General features: G+C 53.0%; 7 protein-coding genes across 7 annotated transcripts; 2 read left to right on the top strand and 5 right to left on the bottom strand.

Moving 5' to 3' along the window:
- Nucleotides 1-812: 812 nt before the first annotated feature.
- Nucleotides 813-1,272, bottom strand: BO94DRAFT_534906 (uncharacterized protein). Its single transcript, XM_025611652.1, has one exon. The coding sequence runs from the start codon at nucleotides 1,072-1,074 to the stop codon at nucleotides 904-906; it is 171 nt and encodes a 56-aa protein (XP_025467688.1). The 5' UTR covers nucleotides 1,075-1,272; the 3' UTR covers nucleotides 813-903.
- Nucleotides 1,273-2,074: 802 nt separating this feature from the next.
- Nucleotides 2,075-5,484, bottom strand: BO94DRAFT_534905 (cleavage polyadenylation factor subunit CFT2). The gene is made up of 2 exons (XM_025611651.1): nucleotides 5,143-5,484; nucleotides 2,075-5,089 (listed from the first exon to the last, which is right to left on the bottom strand). The coding sequence occupies exons 1-2, from the start codon at nucleotides 5,289-5,291 to the stop codon at nucleotides 2,215-2,217; spliced, it is 3,024 nt and encodes a 1,007-aa protein (XP_025467687.1). The 5' UTR covers nucleotides 5,292-5,484; the 3' UTR covers nucleotides 2,075-2,214.
- Nucleotides 5,485-5,689: 205 nt separating this feature from the next.
- BO94DRAFT_624052 (uncharacterized protein) lies at nucleotides 5,690-7,752 on the bottom strand (the record flags this gene model as incomplete). Its single annotated transcript, XM_025617192.1, has 3 exons — nucleotides 5,690-6,513; nucleotides 6,629-6,691; nucleotides 6,939-7,752. The coding sequence occupies 3 exons, from the start codon at nucleotides 7,750-7,752 to the stop codon at nucleotides 5,690-5,692; spliced, it is 1,701 nt and encodes a 566-aa protein (XP_025467686.1).
- A 523-nt stretch (nucleotides 7,753-8,275) lies between these two features.
- BO94DRAFT_534904 (uncharacterized protein) lies at nucleotides 8,276-8,856 on the top strand. Its single transcript, XM_025611650.1, has 2 exons — nucleotides 8,276-8,390; nucleotides 8,457-8,856. The coding sequence occupies exon 2, from the start codon at nucleotides 8,497-8,499 to the stop codon at nucleotides 8,785-8,787; it is 291 nt and encodes a 96-aa protein (XP_025467685.1). The 5' UTR covers nucleotides 8,276-8,390; nucleotides 8,457-8,496; the 3' UTR covers nucleotides 8,788-8,856.
- A 517-nt stretch (nucleotides 8,857-9,373) lies between these two features.
- BO94DRAFT_585376 (putative integral plasma membrane protein) lies at nucleotides 9,374-12,653 on the bottom strand (the record flags this gene model as incomplete). The annotated part of the gene is made up of 8 exons (XM_025615690.1): nucleotides 9,374-9,532; nucleotides 9,589-11,396; nucleotides 11,447-11,492; nucleotides 11,546-11,630; nucleotides 11,688-11,726; nucleotides 11,835-11,961; nucleotides 12,014-12,560; nucleotides 12,615-12,653. The coding sequence occupies 8 exons, from the start codon at nucleotides 12,651-12,653 to the stop codon at nucleotides 9,374-9,376; spliced, it is 2,850 nt and encodes a 949-aa protein (XP_025467684.1).
- A 328-nt stretch (nucleotides 12,654-12,981) lies between these two features.
- Nucleotides 12,982-14,579, top strand: BO94DRAFT_516187 (snoRNA-binding rRNA-processing protein UTP6). The gene is made up of 2 exons (XM_025609951.1): nucleotides 12,982-13,115; nucleotides 13,196-14,579. The coding sequence occupies exons 1-2, from the start codon at nucleotides 13,026-13,028 to the stop codon at nucleotides 14,285-14,287; spliced, it is 1,182 nt and encodes a 393-aa protein (XP_025467683.1). The 5' UTR covers nucleotides 12,982-13,025; the 3' UTR covers nucleotides 14,288-14,579.
- On the bottom strand, nucleotides 14,410-15,211 carry BO94DRAFT_556371 (peptidyl-tRNA hydrolase domain protein; the record flags this gene model as incomplete). The annotated part of the gene is made up of 3 exons (XM_025613861.1): nucleotides 14,410-14,497; nucleotides 14,564-14,824; nucleotides 14,901-15,211. 3 exons carry the CDS (start codon nucleotides 15,209-15,211, stop codon nucleotides 14,410-14,412), a joined length of 660 nt encoding a protein of 219 aa, XP_025467682.1.
- Nucleotides 15,212-15,459: the final 248 nt, after the last annotated feature.

Genomic DNA, 15,459 nt, shown 5'->3' with positions numbered 1-15,459 from the left:
GTGGGTGGATACAACAGCCTACAGCCTACATCCATTCCACGTATCTACCCTACGTATAACTCTGTCTACTACTACCCTATAGTTGATGAATCTAGGTTCGCTATATTTTAGGTTCGTTTACCCATGGATAGGTACATCCCTCAAGGCAACAATGATCACTTTCATTTTTTTTTTTTGAAGAAAAAAAAGAAAGGAAAGAAAAAGAAGAAAAGAAAGTGGCGTATACGTAACCCAAGAGATGATTGATTACTCATCATGAAGAAAAAGAACAATGGGACATCTAGACTCAGCCCAATCCCAGGAATAATTCTTCATGCCGTGTGCGGAAATGAATTTCCTTTCATTCATACCTTTATTGCACACACTACGTAGATACCTACTACGTATGTATGTAGGTATGACTGGACACTACCTACTAGGTACAGTCAGCGCCTGACATCACTTACTAATCACTAGGTAACTGTACAGAGCACGGAATCGAAGAAAAGAATGCATACCCACCGATTGGTTCACCGAACCTTACCTCAACCCAATCCCTAAACCCCTCCTCCTATTGGTCCATCTACCATCACGCATTGTCCATTCAGATCGATTGTCGCCGAGATCCATTTTTGATTTCTCCACTGGTCGGGGTTACGTATGTCGGTTGTCATGATTTTGGGAAATATCCAATCAATACCATGATTTGATCGAATGGCAGGTTTGACGTGACGCATTACTTACTTAGCCGTAGGTGGGGGAGGAAGGAAGAAGGGGGATGTGGGATGTTTGGGATGTGTTTCAGGTGAGACTTGACTTTAAAAGTTGGATTGTCTACCTATCTACAGTGGTGGTGGTGTCTACCCCTCACTAGTTTTTGTTGAGTCTTGGATTTGGGGCGGGGATGGTGGGTGGTGTGCTTTATTAGATGGATGAATGGATGAATGGATGCGGGTGGAAGGTGGAAGGTGGAAGGTGGAAGGTGGTGGCATCCGCCGGATCCGAGTCCTGTCCATTGTTGAACGTCTGCCTTGTTATGGTCGCTTTACTTTCTTGGAAGTTGGAGAGGTGGGTAACTGGTGGTGGGTTACCCATACCTGGCATAGGATGGGATCCTTGTTGGTTTGGTTTGGTTGTGTCGTCCAGTCTGGACTCTACACTCCACGGAATTGGCAGAGTAGAGTAGGTGCTTCACTTGGTGGGGGGTAAGATATCCCCAATGATTAGGGAGTACAACAGCATGATGGTTGTGTAACAACTACACGCTTTTACTTTCCTTGTACATAATCCTACAGTACATAAATCATAAGTAGATATACTGCATACTACTCCATACTCTGTATAAATATGATATCCTCTACTCCGTATTGAGCAGAGTGAATAGTATAGACACCTCAGGCACCAACAGCCAAGTCCCCCAGTAATCACTAACAATCCATCTAGCCCCAACACCCCCCTATACCACTCCGTACACTAACTACTATCAATCATGCAATACAATCCAATATAATCCCCCAAGATCACGACCATCCATCCCATCTGACATCTCACCTGACATATACCTACCTACCTACATACAGCCTTACATACCCATCTCCACTACACCTACAGTAGGTACTATCTCCTAGATCCTTCCATAATTCCAACACTTTTCCTAATCCATCCATTGGCTAGTACACATCATCCATCAATTACCACTTCCCTCTTCATTCTCGAAAACCCAAACACTACCTACCTAGATACCTATCTATCTTCTATACTCCGTCCCAAGACATGTCCCACTAGCAATCAATAGTCCCCAGCCTAGTTTCATAAGACACGTAATATAGGCATCCGATGCATACTCACCAAAATAGCACACTAGCCTACGTATCGAGTTACTCCCCCTGACCTTCCAGAAACCAAACTATTGAATCGGAGGGAATAAAGGGGGGTGTGGATGGGGGTGGCTGGAACTAGTGCATATGGTAGATCCGATCTATAATCGTGTGACGGATCAGCCCCAACCTTCATTTTACATGTCTGACTTTGACAGCTATGGGTGGTGGGTGTGGTTGTGGGATGGGGGCGAGAGGATTTGAGCTGGGGCCAAAGTGTCGCATTGATACTGTCGCATTGATCCTGAGTATATAGTAACTAGTTAGATGATTGCATCATTTGTATGGACTAGAAGTACTGGTAGGTGATAGACAATGGTTCGGGAGATAAGATCAATATTAGTCAATCCTACTGCAACTAACTCCCTGACACCACCGCCAATCCTTCGTATATCTTTTGCTTCACAGCAAGAAAACTTCCGCCCCCCCGACTCAGACTCGTCGCCGCCGATGACTGCGCCGATGCCTCAATCTCGATCCGCCCCGTCGCTGACTTTCGCACGGCCACCATCCCGTCAATCAACAGCGTTCCCTCTCCCCTGAATTCCGCGGTATGTCCGGCCCCTTGCATTATCTTCCGTAAATCAGCCAGCCGCAGGTCGCCCACGTGGAGCGGCCGGGTCATCGACCGCGTTCCCGCCGCCATGTTGGCCGGCAGCACATCCAGCAAGGGGTATCCGTCCGATTTGTCCCCCGGTTTGGCCCCCTCCGCCGTGCTCGTCGCGGCCTCACTGCCCTCCTCCAACAGCTTGGCTTTCTTGCTGGGGCCTTCGGTCGAATCCTCCAAGGCTGCCACTTCTGGCCCCCGGAGCTGCGCCGTCAGAGTGACCACTCCCAGGCTGCGCACATGCTGCCATTTCAACCGCCGCACCAGGTTGTTGCTCAGTTTCACCATCCATGCGTTGGTGTCGACGCTGGCATCAATCATCTCGCCATTGGCCGGCGTGAAGATGACCGCCGAATCCGCCGCCGACACTTCCATCCCAGATTTGGCCGCCAGCAGCTTCTGGCATTCCGTCGCCAGCGCCATCGTTTCCTGCTTCATCCCTCCGACCAGGATCAGCTTCCGTGGCTGGATCAGCGGAATGAGCATTTCCAAACTGCGCTTGTCGTGGAGACCCGTAAAGTCCACAAACGCCAGCCGGGCATTGATCGTGAGCGCCGCCTTTTCGTACACTGCCTTCGCCGGTCCCTCGAACGTCTGTCCTTCCACCTCGTCCTCGGACGATACCGCAGCATCCGCCCCCTCGCCGTCTTCCGCGAGACTCATCTCGTCGGCCGTACTGGCGTCCTTTCGCGGCACATCGCCAAGCACGTGCCGTTTGGCGCCACTGCCGGACAGTCGCCGTCCGTGGGGCCCCGATTCATCCCATCGCCGTTTCTGCCCCAGTTTGGTCTGGGAGTCAGTCCGGCGCTGCTGCATGTCGGCTTCCTCGCGTTCCTCCGCGCGGAGATACTCCTCCGGCCGGATGAACTCGCCAAACTCGTCCCCCTTCTTTCTCGGGGCCACGTACGGAAACATTCGCTCACGGCCTTTCTTGCCACGCACATCGTAGTCGTAGACGTTCTTGCGCCGGAGAAGAATATTGATGCCCAAGTCTTCATCGCTGAGCCCGAGCTTGTTGCGGTTGGCGTGTGCTAATGAGGTCGAAAAATTCAGCACGCGGCCCTGCTGCTCCGTCTCCGAGTCTTCCGATGTAGAGCTGGATCGGTCGTCGAGTGCATCGGCTGCGTTGTCGAGGGTTTCCTGTCCTCGTGCCTGCGACGTATCCTGGAGCTGGCGTTTGGTGGCCAGATACTGCTGGTAGAGCAGCTGCTCACCCGCGTCCAGAGGCGCGCGCCGCACGTCCGTCCAGGACAGTTCCCGTCCCCCACTGTGCACTTGTTCCAGCATCTCGCCATCCGACGCCTTTTCCAGAGCAACCCCATCTTTGCGTTCCTCATACCACTGCCAGATCATACCCCCGAGGGTCTTCCGGCGGGTGGCTTCCTGGACTTCCGAGATCCGCTCCTTGTGCAGCGGCTCCGTCAGAAGCAGCAGGTTGTTGGCGCCCTCCGCCACCAGTCGTAGAGACTCTTTCGCGAACCCCCAGTCCAGCGACGTATCCGAGGCAAGGATAACCTTGGGCTTCTGGTCGGTCAGGATCTTTTCCAGTCGCTTTTTCCGCTCCAGAATTCGGAGATGTTTGAAAGTAAAGGGGCCCACGCCCTTGCCTTCGGCCTTGCCCTGGTTCGGACCAGACCGTTGGTTATCCGCATTCGTAGACTGTCCGGTCGCTGCATCCACCCCCTCTGCTGCCTCAAACTCCCGCACGATATTCTCATCCATCCACTCCAACATACTCCGCGCAAGTCGCATCGTAGTGTTGGCTTTCCGGCCAGCCAGATACAGTCCGGCGCCTTTCAACACATCATCCCCCTGGCCTTGGCCCGCCGCATCGCGCCAGGCGTGTTCAAGCGCGTACGCCAGCTCCAGCACGCGAGCACTAGTATCTGTGGGAATCAGAACCGTGCCTCCCTTGGCAATAGTGCTCCGGATCATGTCCAGCAGCAAGTCATCGCGCTTCTTGCGGCCTCCGGGCAGTGCGAACCGTTCGCCGCCCCGGGTACTGCAGACCAGCGCCGTAGGCTTGCGCAGCTGCTCGATGACCTCCGTTCCACTGGCACCGGATCCGCCAAACCACGCAGCGCCCGCCACGACGCTTTCTCGGGCTTGGTTCCAGTCAACCGCATAGACAATCGACTCCATGCCATGTTGCACGTGCCATATCGTACCGCCAACCGTGTGTCCAGCATTATAGGCAGTCAGGGTAAGGCCGTTCAAGGGTGGGGAGAATGGCGACTGGAGGGGTTGGTGTGGCTGTGAGTATTTCAAGGGGTGTATCAGGGAGAAGTATCGGGCGATCTCTTCGGCCGTCGGAGGTTGGAGGAGGATTCGTCCGGCATGAGTAGGTTCGGCGCTTTCGTCACCTTCCGCCACCGATGCAGCAGCTGACGCAGCCGATGTGAACGCTCCAGGTTCGGAAATCGAGGCCTTGGGTAAGAAGGTGGCCGCCAGCGGGGCGGAGGCATAGAGGTCCTGTAACAGGGTGCGACCGAGCGCAATGACGGGACTGGTAGCGTAGACGGGAATCTGGGTGAAAAGAGGAAAGGTCTTGCAGCAATGGGCAAAGGCACCGATATGGGCGGGCGTAGAATGTGTGAGGAGAATCAACGATAGGGTCGGGACATGTCTGGCATAGGATTAGAAGACTCCTCGGGGGTAAGTACAGTTGCAAGTCCTCACTTTTCCAGTTCCTGGAGGTCGAGGGGATCAAAGGTGTCATCCCAACCAACGTCCACGAGGATCTTGATTCCGCCGTCAAGCTCAAGAATCGATTGCGACGCCTTGGAAGACGACGATTGCGCACCGAGTAGAGGAGTAAAGGTGAACATCTTGGCTTGGGTTTCTCGTGCGCGGCGAAACCAGGAGAGCTGCAGTGAAGCTGTCGCGGAGACTCGGGAAGCGCTACTCAGCTCATCGATCCGGGAGGATTGACGACGAACAAAATGGAGTCAATTTGGATTATTGGAGCATATCCAGGTGATCAATCACAATTCACCACTTGAAGAATAGGCAGCTGAGACGCTTGGATGGAATTGAAGGATGCTTTGTCGGTATCGGCGGCGGGAAATCACATCACGGGGTGGGTTTGCCTGGTTTGCATCGTTTCCCGATCGGGTAGTCCACCGAAGTATACAGCCACAATATACAAACAAGAACAGCATCAATTCACTCTAAACCTACGTACATAAATACATTTTACCCATGTCCTACTCATATGTTGCAGATGCTATTTATCCGCAATCTTACCCTTGGCCTTAGACCGAGTTATCCGACTAGCCGGTGCTGCTGGTGCGGGTGCGGTTGTTGCCTTTCTCTTTGCCTGCCCTCTCTTCACTGGCTGCGCCTGTTCTGGGACCTCTTCTAAATCCTCTTCTACATCCTCTTCCAGAGCTTGTTTTGGGGCCCGTTTTGACGTCTGTTTAGGGGCCTTCTTCGGGGCCTTCTTCGGGGCCTTCTTCGGGGCCTTCTTCGGGGCCTGCTTCGGGGCCTGCTTCGGGGCCTGCTTCGGGGCCTGCTTCGGGACCTCTTCTGAAGCCTCTTCCGAACCTTCCTCTGAATCCTCTTCTAGAGCTCGTTTTGAGGCCCGTTTCGAAGTCCGTTTATGAACCTGTTTTGGAGCCTCATCTGGAGCTGGTTGCGCTTGGTCGGGGCGAGCTTCTGGCTGGGGCGCGGGGAATCTAGGTAGTTGATCGATCTGCCCCGGAAGCCCAATTTCTTCTCTATCAATGATTTCTTGTCCGGCCCAAGATCTCACCCGACGGATCGTTAGTTTAGGGAAATGCCGTGTCAAGTTGGCTTTAAGGTCTTCCACAGCCCTCCGTTTTATCTTCTCAACCGGTGGTGTATTTTGTCTTGGTAGTGGTTGGCCGGTTTCATGCGCCGTCTGTCGACGTTGTGGTGCCGGACCTGCTTGGGATGGTCCGCCTTGTTTCATATATGGCCCCCCGGGCCCTACTCGTGCTGCAGCCCCCCCTGCGGCTACCTTTGGCAGCCTCGCTGCAGGTGGAGGCATCTGGTTGGATCTGGTATTGCCAGACACGGGTTCATTTTCTATCCTCACCACTTAAGTTAGCTCTTCCTTGATTATTTGGTCATATCCGGGCAGACGGGAATATATCAAACGGCGATCGTTGGGGGGAAGGGGGGGAGCAACGCAAAACCCTACCATCTTCTTCATCATAAGATATCTCGTACGGTTCAGTGTCATTCGGAGAAGAGTCATCGAAGTCTAAACACATGGCATGGGTTAGCTCATTGAGAAGCTCGAGAATGTGGTATGCAAGGGGCTCGCAAAGAATGTGGGCAGACATCTTGAACGATAGCCAGCAGGATAACACCGAGCAGGCTTGCGCATCACAACAGACACATTAACGGCTAATTACATCATTTGATAATCTTGAACACGTACAGAAAGAGACATAGAAACATGCTCAAGACTAAAAGGGCGACAACAAACCAAATCCATTTATACTCACCGATATCCGGGTCCCCAGGACGATTCGGAGAGAGTTCGCGTTCCCCAGTGTAGATGCGCATATGCGATCTTGAGAATTGGTTGACATCCTCATTAGATGCCCTTCCCCCCCCTTGCTGTATTGGTCGCGATACTGCCTGCGGTCGCCCAACGTCAATAAACCAATACCATTCCGCTGCTGGTATAAAAGGGCTTGCCACCTTGGGTACTGCAGGATCGCGCACAGCGATAAACGGCACCGGGTCATTACCACTTCTAACGAGCTGCGCCAGATCTGGCCTTGTATTCACATATTGCGCCACAATCTGCCTGAACTGGGGCGTACCAAGCGACCTTCTGAGCCAATTAAGGGCATATTGATAGAATCCAGGTTCCCGTAACAAATCCGCACCAGCAGGACCGGGCTCAAACTCCCAGAGAAGTGGAGGGCCCCGAGGGTTTCCATCTCCTTGAGGATTTAGCACAATCACCCAGCGTGGTGTAGGACGTCCTTCTCCAAAATAGATGAGTAGTGTCTGTGAATTGCCAGTCTTGGGCTGGTTCCCAGGCACTGCGGCATTACTGGGTCGTGCATCTTGATGGGCTCTTCTCGTTTTGGGCTGGGAAGGTTGTTGAGGGTTGCCAGCCGGACTGATTGACTGCGTAGCAGCGGCATGTTGCAACTCTGCCGCAGCTTCGGCCATGTTCTGGAGCCGGCTTGACAGTGAAGTTTCTGGGGCATCCTCCACGTGCTGAACCTCCGGGGAATCTGGCATAAATACTGGTGAGGCATAATGCGGCCCAGTCTTCATCCGTTTGGATGGTCGATCGGACATCGCCTACTGAGCAGGTGGAAGCAGGAATATTGTTAGCTTTTGCTCAGGCCAGTGAGGTGTAGGAATCAGTCAGCATACGCACTGGATGTTTGTCTCGTATTACAAGTTTATAAGGGTACAAATGCGCTTTGGGGTGCGCTCCGATTCAGTCCTCGTTGTAGGTGTTCGATAGTTCAGTATAACTTGAAAGATTGTCAGCACCACGTTCCCTGGCGAAGAGATACCCTGTTATATGGGGGGGATTTCTTTCACCCTCATCTATTGAAAGAACCATTCATAGTCGAAAATAGTACGACGTGGTGCGGCGTTCTGCGTCCTTTATTGACTCGGTCTTTGTCCCAAAAATCACCGAGAAGACCAATCTCAACTGCTTGTCAAAGGAGCCGGCCAGGTGTAAGCTGCTACAAGATTCGGTCTATTGTCAGCATCGCCTTCAAAAGCGAGTGGGATCCAAATGACTACCCACCCAGCTCTCGTATCCCGACCAAGAATGGGCAGCGACAGTGAGAACCTACCTACTTGACGCTCCATAAAAGCAGGTATAAAGCAAGATTTGAGGCCAGCCAGTCTAGCCTGGATATAAAGGCACAATACTTTTAAGTTTGAGGCGCATCATTCAATATCGAAGGGGGGCAAGCCTGTGAAGACAGCGATAACGTCAGGTGTTCCCTCTCCGTGGATTACCTATCTTGCCATTCTCTTACCTCTTCTAATTTTACCCCCATCACATTGTCGCCCTAGAAGATGATCGAACATACTTACCTTCTTCTCTTCAGTGCTGCCTTGTCGGAGTCACAGGTCCCCGCTTCTGGGAGCAAAACTTGGATGGAGATCAACAAAGAAAACATTCCTCGGGGGATTCCTAGCGCTCTGGGTACCGGATGGCCGGTAGGCAATCAATCACTGGAGGGGGCTTACTTGGCTCAGCAGCTGTATCTGCTATCGTTGGAATGCAACGTTCTAGATAACTTGATGGCTTGTGAAAACCAGTCAGGCGATCCTGCACATCCACCAGGAAATGTAGAACGTCACTAAGAAGCTGGCCGGGGTGGAAGGAAACAATCCCTTTCCCAGTGTCACTGGGAGGACCTTGTCAGGAGGATCTATGCCGTCTCTTAGCTTGCCAACTTAGTGCCACTACCATCGGCATCGCGTACCCCGTCATATAAATCATGTCACGTCGACCGGCCGGACATGCTGGACTGCCGTTTCACATTCCACGGCCCAGTTGGGAGGGTGCTTCAGTCCAATGAGGCGAGGATGCAGCAAAGGCGAAGGTCGGACATGGACTTCCTGACACCGAATGAGGGGCACCCCTCAGCAACAGCCATCCTTATCCCGCGGCCTACGCTGTATATCGACTACTCGATAGTATTACATATCATGACTGTCAACTCCAAAGAGTCCGCCCAACAATCGACTCTAAGGAGCAGTAAGGGATGCGTGACATTATGTACGATTAAAACCACAATATTTGACCATAACAACCTTCGCTGGCAGTGGGCCACGCAATGCTGGTATGTTTGTCGCATGAACTATACTCAAGAATAGTATATGGAAGACATTCGACGTTATTCGAAATTATCTGGAATGGTATCCCCCTTCAATCACGAGCGAGCACTCATTGCCAGTATCTGGGTTCATCAAAGACATGGTACCGATGGCCACGGACACCCTGGCCGCGGAACAATCCGGGGAATCGACGGCCCTCAGGGACCATTTCCTCCGGGATACGCATTTCATTCTCCGGTTCCGGCTCTCCAATCACAAATTTACCGACCTATCGGATATAGTTGTCAGCGCGAGAAAAGTCTTCTTATGGAACGAGGAACATACCTGAATCTCTGTGTCGGTGATCGAGTCACGGCTGACTCGCGCGTAACCTGTTCTCTTCAAGTTCTTGTAAAGGATGTACTCGCACCAGCGGTCCCAGTCTGTGGGGTCAATGTCCTTCATGCCACTGATGTCGCTCACGTATGTGTTGTAATTTCCTTCAAGCGGTTTGGTAACCAGGTAGCTCAGCAGCACCATCGGACGGGACGATGAACCCATCAGCTTGGACAAGTACTCCGTTTGCAGTCGACGGTCTTCTGGGTCCTCCTCCTGTCCCGAATGGAAGACTACAACATCAACCAGCTCGCCATACATGTCCAGAGTGGCGTGGATGGCAGGAGCAAGTTCACCAACCGGTGAAGGGAGCAGGTGGTGGGTGGAATTGACGATCGGGAACCGGGAGAGCAAGGCCGATCCCCACGTGTGCTTGTCGGGGCCCGGTCCAAAGTCTGCATACATCCCCAGGTCCTCAGCCAAGAACTGAGTGATATCACGGTTGCCCATGATGATGCGCTGGTTGTCCGATTCAAGCAAGCCGATCACGTCAAGCTCCAGCTCCTGGATGACATCGCGCATGCGTCGCTCAGACGCCCACATGTCATTATCAAGGCCGAAATGCACCGTCCAAATGCCGAGGGTGGCAACCTTGTCTTCCTTGTGATAGGGAGTATAATCATTGGTCGGGAAGCGGAGGTAGGCAATGGAGACGGAGAGCAGCTGCAACACAGCAAGCACGTAGATGAAGTAGGACCGCTGTCTCCTGCCGTTAGGGCTGATGGTCTTGCTTTTCGGAGTGGACACATTCGAAACACCGGCCGAGAAGACACCCGCACCAATGGACAACATGATGGTGGCCATGACCCAATCCGTGTGCTCTCTTACGAGATATCCACCCGGAACGAAAGCGTAAGCCACGACCCAGACGTGGAACAGGATCAGGAAGATGTACAAGAGGCAGCCTACGCCGAAAGTAGCGCCGGGGGAATGTCTAACGGCCGAGGCAACCAAGACGGGGGTCACTGCCAAAATGTAGAAGGCGAGGACAAGACCGCCATAGTATCCAGTCCAGTGGCTATAGCAGGTAAGGAATGCTGCACCCAGAGAGCCAAGTCCGAACGCCGTCCAACTTCCAGCCACCGACGGATAAAAGAGACCGTAGACGAGGCCAGCGCCCATAGCGAAGATCGTGAGCGCACCGTGGGGGGCTGCGATGGGGCCCCGTACAGGATAACCCTCCCAGACCCAAGACATCATGGTACTCGAGTCTGACAGAAGGTAGTGCATGGCAAACATCACACCCCCAAGGCCCAGACCGGCCAGGAGCCAGGACCCCTTCTTTCCACTCGTTGGTAGATAATCTCCTCCGCTTGTTGCAGGCCTCCTGTAGGATCGAAGGACGGCTAGAATGGCGAGTAGAAGCCCGAGCTTGTTCCATCCACCATTCTGGGCATTCATGATTGGCCACAGAGGGTTGTTGGTCGTGCATGCGAACTTGGCAATGCTAGACATGATCAATCCAATGGTCCATGAGAGGATCCGTGACTCCAGCCTGATGGTGTTCGCCCTCTCCGCATACAAGGTAGCAGCCCATGTCACACAGCTGCAAATGACGGCGAAGGAAGTCACAAAGAGCCGGTTGGCGGGATCCTGCACCTTGTATGCCAGGAGTCCGGATAGCGAGAGCAAGTGGAAAAGGCGGGGATTCTTGATGGCCGCAGATTTGATGGCCGGAATGCCGAGAAGCAAAGGCGAGAGGTAGCAGACAATGGCAGCTTCGTATCCAGAGATACCCATGTGCCAGAGAGGGAAGTCTACAGCAATTAGACATGTGATCCTGGGGGCCAACAGACGCATTACTTACACCAAACGAGAACGGGAAGGGACGTGCAGAGCGTCCAAAAGACAAACTACAGCTCGTCAGCAATGACACTCGGAAGGGAAAGCTCAGCCTAGCGCGTACCCCATTATAGACATCTGCGGCGGCATCGATGATCTCCGCCCAGAAAAAGCCTTCGCCAAAGGTGTTGCCAACGGGCTTGCCCTTCCTGACTACGAGTTAACGGCCATGCTCAGGTTATGTCTGGAGAACAGAATGTACACACTCTTTTTCAAGGACCGAATCCGCAGTAGTCTTCAACTGTCTGGAAGTTTGGGATCTTAGATCATGTCTCTCAAAATACCGACAACCAATCTTGGCAACTGTACACTTTTCTCTCGCCCTGCTTTACTTTGGAAGCCAGTGTACATACCCTCTGCTGACCCCCTTGACATCCCTCACAACAATCTCGAAAGCGTCAAAATCAAGAGCAGTGACGGCATCGAATCCCACATCAAACAGGATGAGCGACCACTCGAAGAAGGCGTATTTTGTGTAAGCTAGAAGGGGTCAGTCATCCAATCTACCACAGCTTTGATCACGCAGGCTTACCCCCAGGAACCTTGTGCACTTTATGTTGGATGAAGAAGTAAATCAAAGGCACCAGAGTACCGAAGAAGAGGCTTGCCAAGATCTTGCGGTACTTGACAGCGCGGCGGTTGTTTGGGCTGAGGGCGAGGCAGCCAAGAGTCCAAGGCAAGGTCGCCACCAGGTACGAGATCATGAAAATATCGTGCCAGTCGTGATCATCAGTCGAGGTAACGTAGGTCCAGCCTCCACATGTGAAAGTCCGGAATAAACCCACACCGGCAACCAACTTTGGAAGGGCGGAATTAGGGCGGGCAGTCAGGAGGTACCAGAGGGCGACGAGAGCGAAACGAGGGCCGGAGGTGATGGCAATGAAGACTTGGAAGAAGGACCGTTCAGGGTAGCGGTCACCGATGGTGGCCGACACGGATGGGAACCATTCGTCAGGGTAGCCGTAGTGTTCGTTCTGGACAATCTTGCGAAAGTGCAAGGACATTCCCACGACCAGGGCACTGAAGAAGGCCGTGTAGGCCACTATCGTATGGGTCCACGAGATCCATTTGCCATTGAACTGAGATAAAGGGTTCAATTAGCTTGACGAATCGCGACAAGCAGGGACACTAACCGCCACGACGGCATCCCCATCTTTATATCTGGGGGCCATGGCAGCACAGGAGATACCGAGCACGGACTCCGGGCCAATTAGAAGAATAAGCTAACAATGAAACAAGATAAGGGGGATCCAAATGAGCGTCGACGAAAGAGAAATGAAATAAAAAGGGAAAAGAGAAGGAAAGAGCGGGTCGTACGAAGAATCCAACAGCGAGAAGGCCGAGATTCCCCTGAGGTGAGATGATGGGATGACATTCGGAGCGAGGCTCGGCAACACGCGGGCCCCAATGCCACTAAGCCCCATCCGGCAGGCGGCCAGGGCCCTGGCCGGAGATCTCGTGCGGGATGCCGACAACTTTTTTTGCTTCATGATAGGAACGGACATTATTGCTGCTGGCTACCCATCTGTCCACCCTGACCCATCATGTCGGCCGCTACGGACAAGGCCCGCTTCTTCCTGGAGAAGTCGGTTCCCGAGCTCAGGGAATTTGAGCGGAAGAAAATCTTCACCAAGGTAATTCATTGTCTCTCAGGCTCTATCCTCCCCCACGTCGATGCGCCCAGGAAACTAACCAGTCCCTTGTCGGATTCCAGGAGGAAATCACATCGATCATCAAGAAACGGTCCGATTTCGAGCACAAGCTGAATGCACGTGGCGCTCTGCCCATTGACTTCGTTCGGTATGCGCAATACGAGATGAACCTGGACATCCTGCGCCGGAAGAGGGTGAAGCGCTTGGGGATTCGGTCCGCTGGATATACCGGCCAGAGGAGGATCTTCTTCGTTCTTGACCGTGCGACTCGCAAATTTCACGGCGATATAGGCCTGTGGATTCAATACCTCGAATACGCCAAACAGCAAAAAGCCTACAAAAAGGTTTCGTCCATTCTTACAGACGCCTTGCGGTTACACCCTGCCAACGTTGATTTGTGGCTGTATGCGGCGCAATACTCCGTCGACGAACATGCCGATATGACTCAATCCAGGGGGTACATGCAGCGCGGCCTGAGATTCTGCAAGAGCTCCAAGAAATTGTGGCTTCACTATGCGAAGCTGGAGTTGATTTACATCGCCAAGCTCGTGGCTCGACAGCGCATATTGGGCCTCGACAAGCCGATTGAAGCCCCCAAGCCGGCGCAGGAGGACGACCTAGATGCTGACATGGTCGCTCTGCCAAAGATCACAGGAGAAGACATCAACCCCGACGCTGGAGAGGATGGCGGTGTGGACGAAGTGGCTCTGGAAAATCTCGCATCGACTCCTGCCCTGACTGGCGCTATCCCTCTCGCCATCTTTGACACGGCAATGAAGAATTTTGAAAACGACGACAGTTTCGGTCATGAATTCTACGACATGGTTGTCGACTTTGACGACTTGCCCTGTCTGCGCCAGATCCTCCAACATGTGGTTGATACGATGCGGAACTCCAAGCCCAACAGTCCTCATACGCAAATTTGCTACATCAAATTCCCCACCGCTGGAATCCAGGTCACTTCGTCCGATTTCCCACGTGCGTTTGGCGCGTCGTTTGCCCGGCTCAAGGAGCACCGGAATAACCCCAAGGTCGCCAAGGAGATCGTCAACTGGCTACAGCCTCTCGAGAAGACCGAAGGCCCGGATGCCTCACTCCAAAAGGCGATCGTCGCCACTCTCCGCAATGCGGAGCGAGTTGTACAGGAAGCGTAGAGCTTACATTTCATTTGAGTTATTCACAGGCGTTTACCGGACGTTTCCGTCGCAAGCTTTATGGGCAATGAGAATAAGGAAGTTCCTCTTGGTTATTGGATGATGAAAAGTCAGCATGTTTGTTAATCGTCATAACTACCCCGTCTGCTGCTCTTTTTGCTGCTGTGCATTTTCTTCGACTTGATTCGGGCTTCGTTGGCAGCTTTCTTTCTACACTAGATCAGCCCGAGGTTCGCATGGTCCCAAAAGTGGGATCCTAGGATTCAGAAAACTTACAGTTTTTGTACACGATCACGTTGTTCCTGCGATGTCTCCCCCGGTATATTGTCCTCTGCTAGGCTCTTGAGTAGCTGGTGGAGCTTGTCGTAACAGGACTCCAAGTTGGCGGTCTGCCTCCGCGATTCCTCCGATTGGATGACCAGGCTCTGGGTTCTAGCGGCAACGTAGCGAGACGCCAGCAGCGGAGAATGTAGAACTTGGGGGACAAGAGGCAGTAATGATTCGAGCGAGACTCGTAATGTGGCTTTGGAATTCACCCTAGACGGGGCGCATTGACAGCAACGGGTTAGTCACCAATCAATGGGAGATGACTCGGTTCGATGCGGATACAGACTTGTTCACGTTCTGGCCTCCGGGGCCACTCGAACGACTAAAGGAAAATTCGCAGATGTCACGCGGGATGGTGATGATCTTCGAATTGAGCTTAGCGACCCATTCTCTAGCCGCCGTCAGGTCATTCTCCGAATCTAGGCCTTGGTGGTTCGAGATGGCGGCGGCTCGCCTGGACGCAAAGGCTCGTGTCGCGATAGTGGGGCTCCAAGGCAAAGAGCAAGCGAGGGAAACGCGGTGAAAATTACGGGAGGGGAGCCGGACATGAGCCATGATGGAGTCTAATCCGCTGCTTACATGATTCGCCCGAAGCATGTTCGCAGGAAAGCCGGGGAGAGGGAAATAGTGCCGCGCAGATGCATGTAGGAGCAGGGACATTGAATTAAGGATGGTCTGCTAACGAGTAACAAGCACGAGGATCTTCCAGAAGCCGAGCTAGAGCAAGGTAGCGTTTAGTATGACGGAGGTCCCAAGGACCCGTTTGGTTTGCTACTAGTGGTCACTGGTCAGGTAATTTAAGGTAGGCGACCGGCAGGGTTGGGTTGGGGTTCGTCGGCGGGTAG

Source organism: Aspergillus sclerotioniger (genome assembly GCF_003184525.1).
Source record: "Aspergillus sclerotioniger CBS 115572 chromosome Unknown BO94scaffold_13, whole genome shotgun sequence".
NCBI classification, from domain to species: Eukaryota; Fungi; Ascomycota; class Eurotiomycetes; order Eurotiales; family Aspergillaceae; genus Aspergillus; species Aspergillus sclerotioniger.
The sequence above is the reverse complement of the archived record's forward strand: the minus strand, read 5'-3'. Positions and strand labels throughout refer to the sequence as shown.

Excerpts from the sequence above, each read along its gene's own strand:
- BO94DRAFT_534906 (XM_025611652.1), bottom strand. The coding sequence starts at position 1,074 with ATGGGTAACCCACCACCAGTTACCCACCTCTCCAACTTCCAAGAAAGT.
- BO94DRAFT_534905 (XM_025611651.1), bottom strand. The coding sequence starts at position 5,291 with ATGTTCACCTTTACTCCTCTACTCGGTGCGCAATCGTCGTCTTCCAAG. Across the intron at positions 5,090-5,142 it reads GACCTCCAGGAACTGGAAAA|ACATGTCCCGACCCTATCGT; the intron begins GTGAGGACTTGC and ends ATCCTATGCCAG.
- BO94DRAFT_534904 (XM_025611650.1), top strand. The coding sequence starts at position 8,497 with ATGATCGAACATACTTACCTTCTTCTCTTCAGTGCTGCCTTGTCGGAG.
- BO94DRAFT_516187 (XM_025609951.1), top strand. The coding sequence starts at position 13,026 with ATGTCGGCCGCTACGGACAAGGCCCGCTTCTTCCTGGAGAAGTCGGTT. Across the intron at positions 13,116-13,195 it reads GGAAGAAAATCTTCACCAAG|GAGGAAATCACATCGATCAT; the intron begins GTAATTCATTGT and ends GTCGGATTCCAG.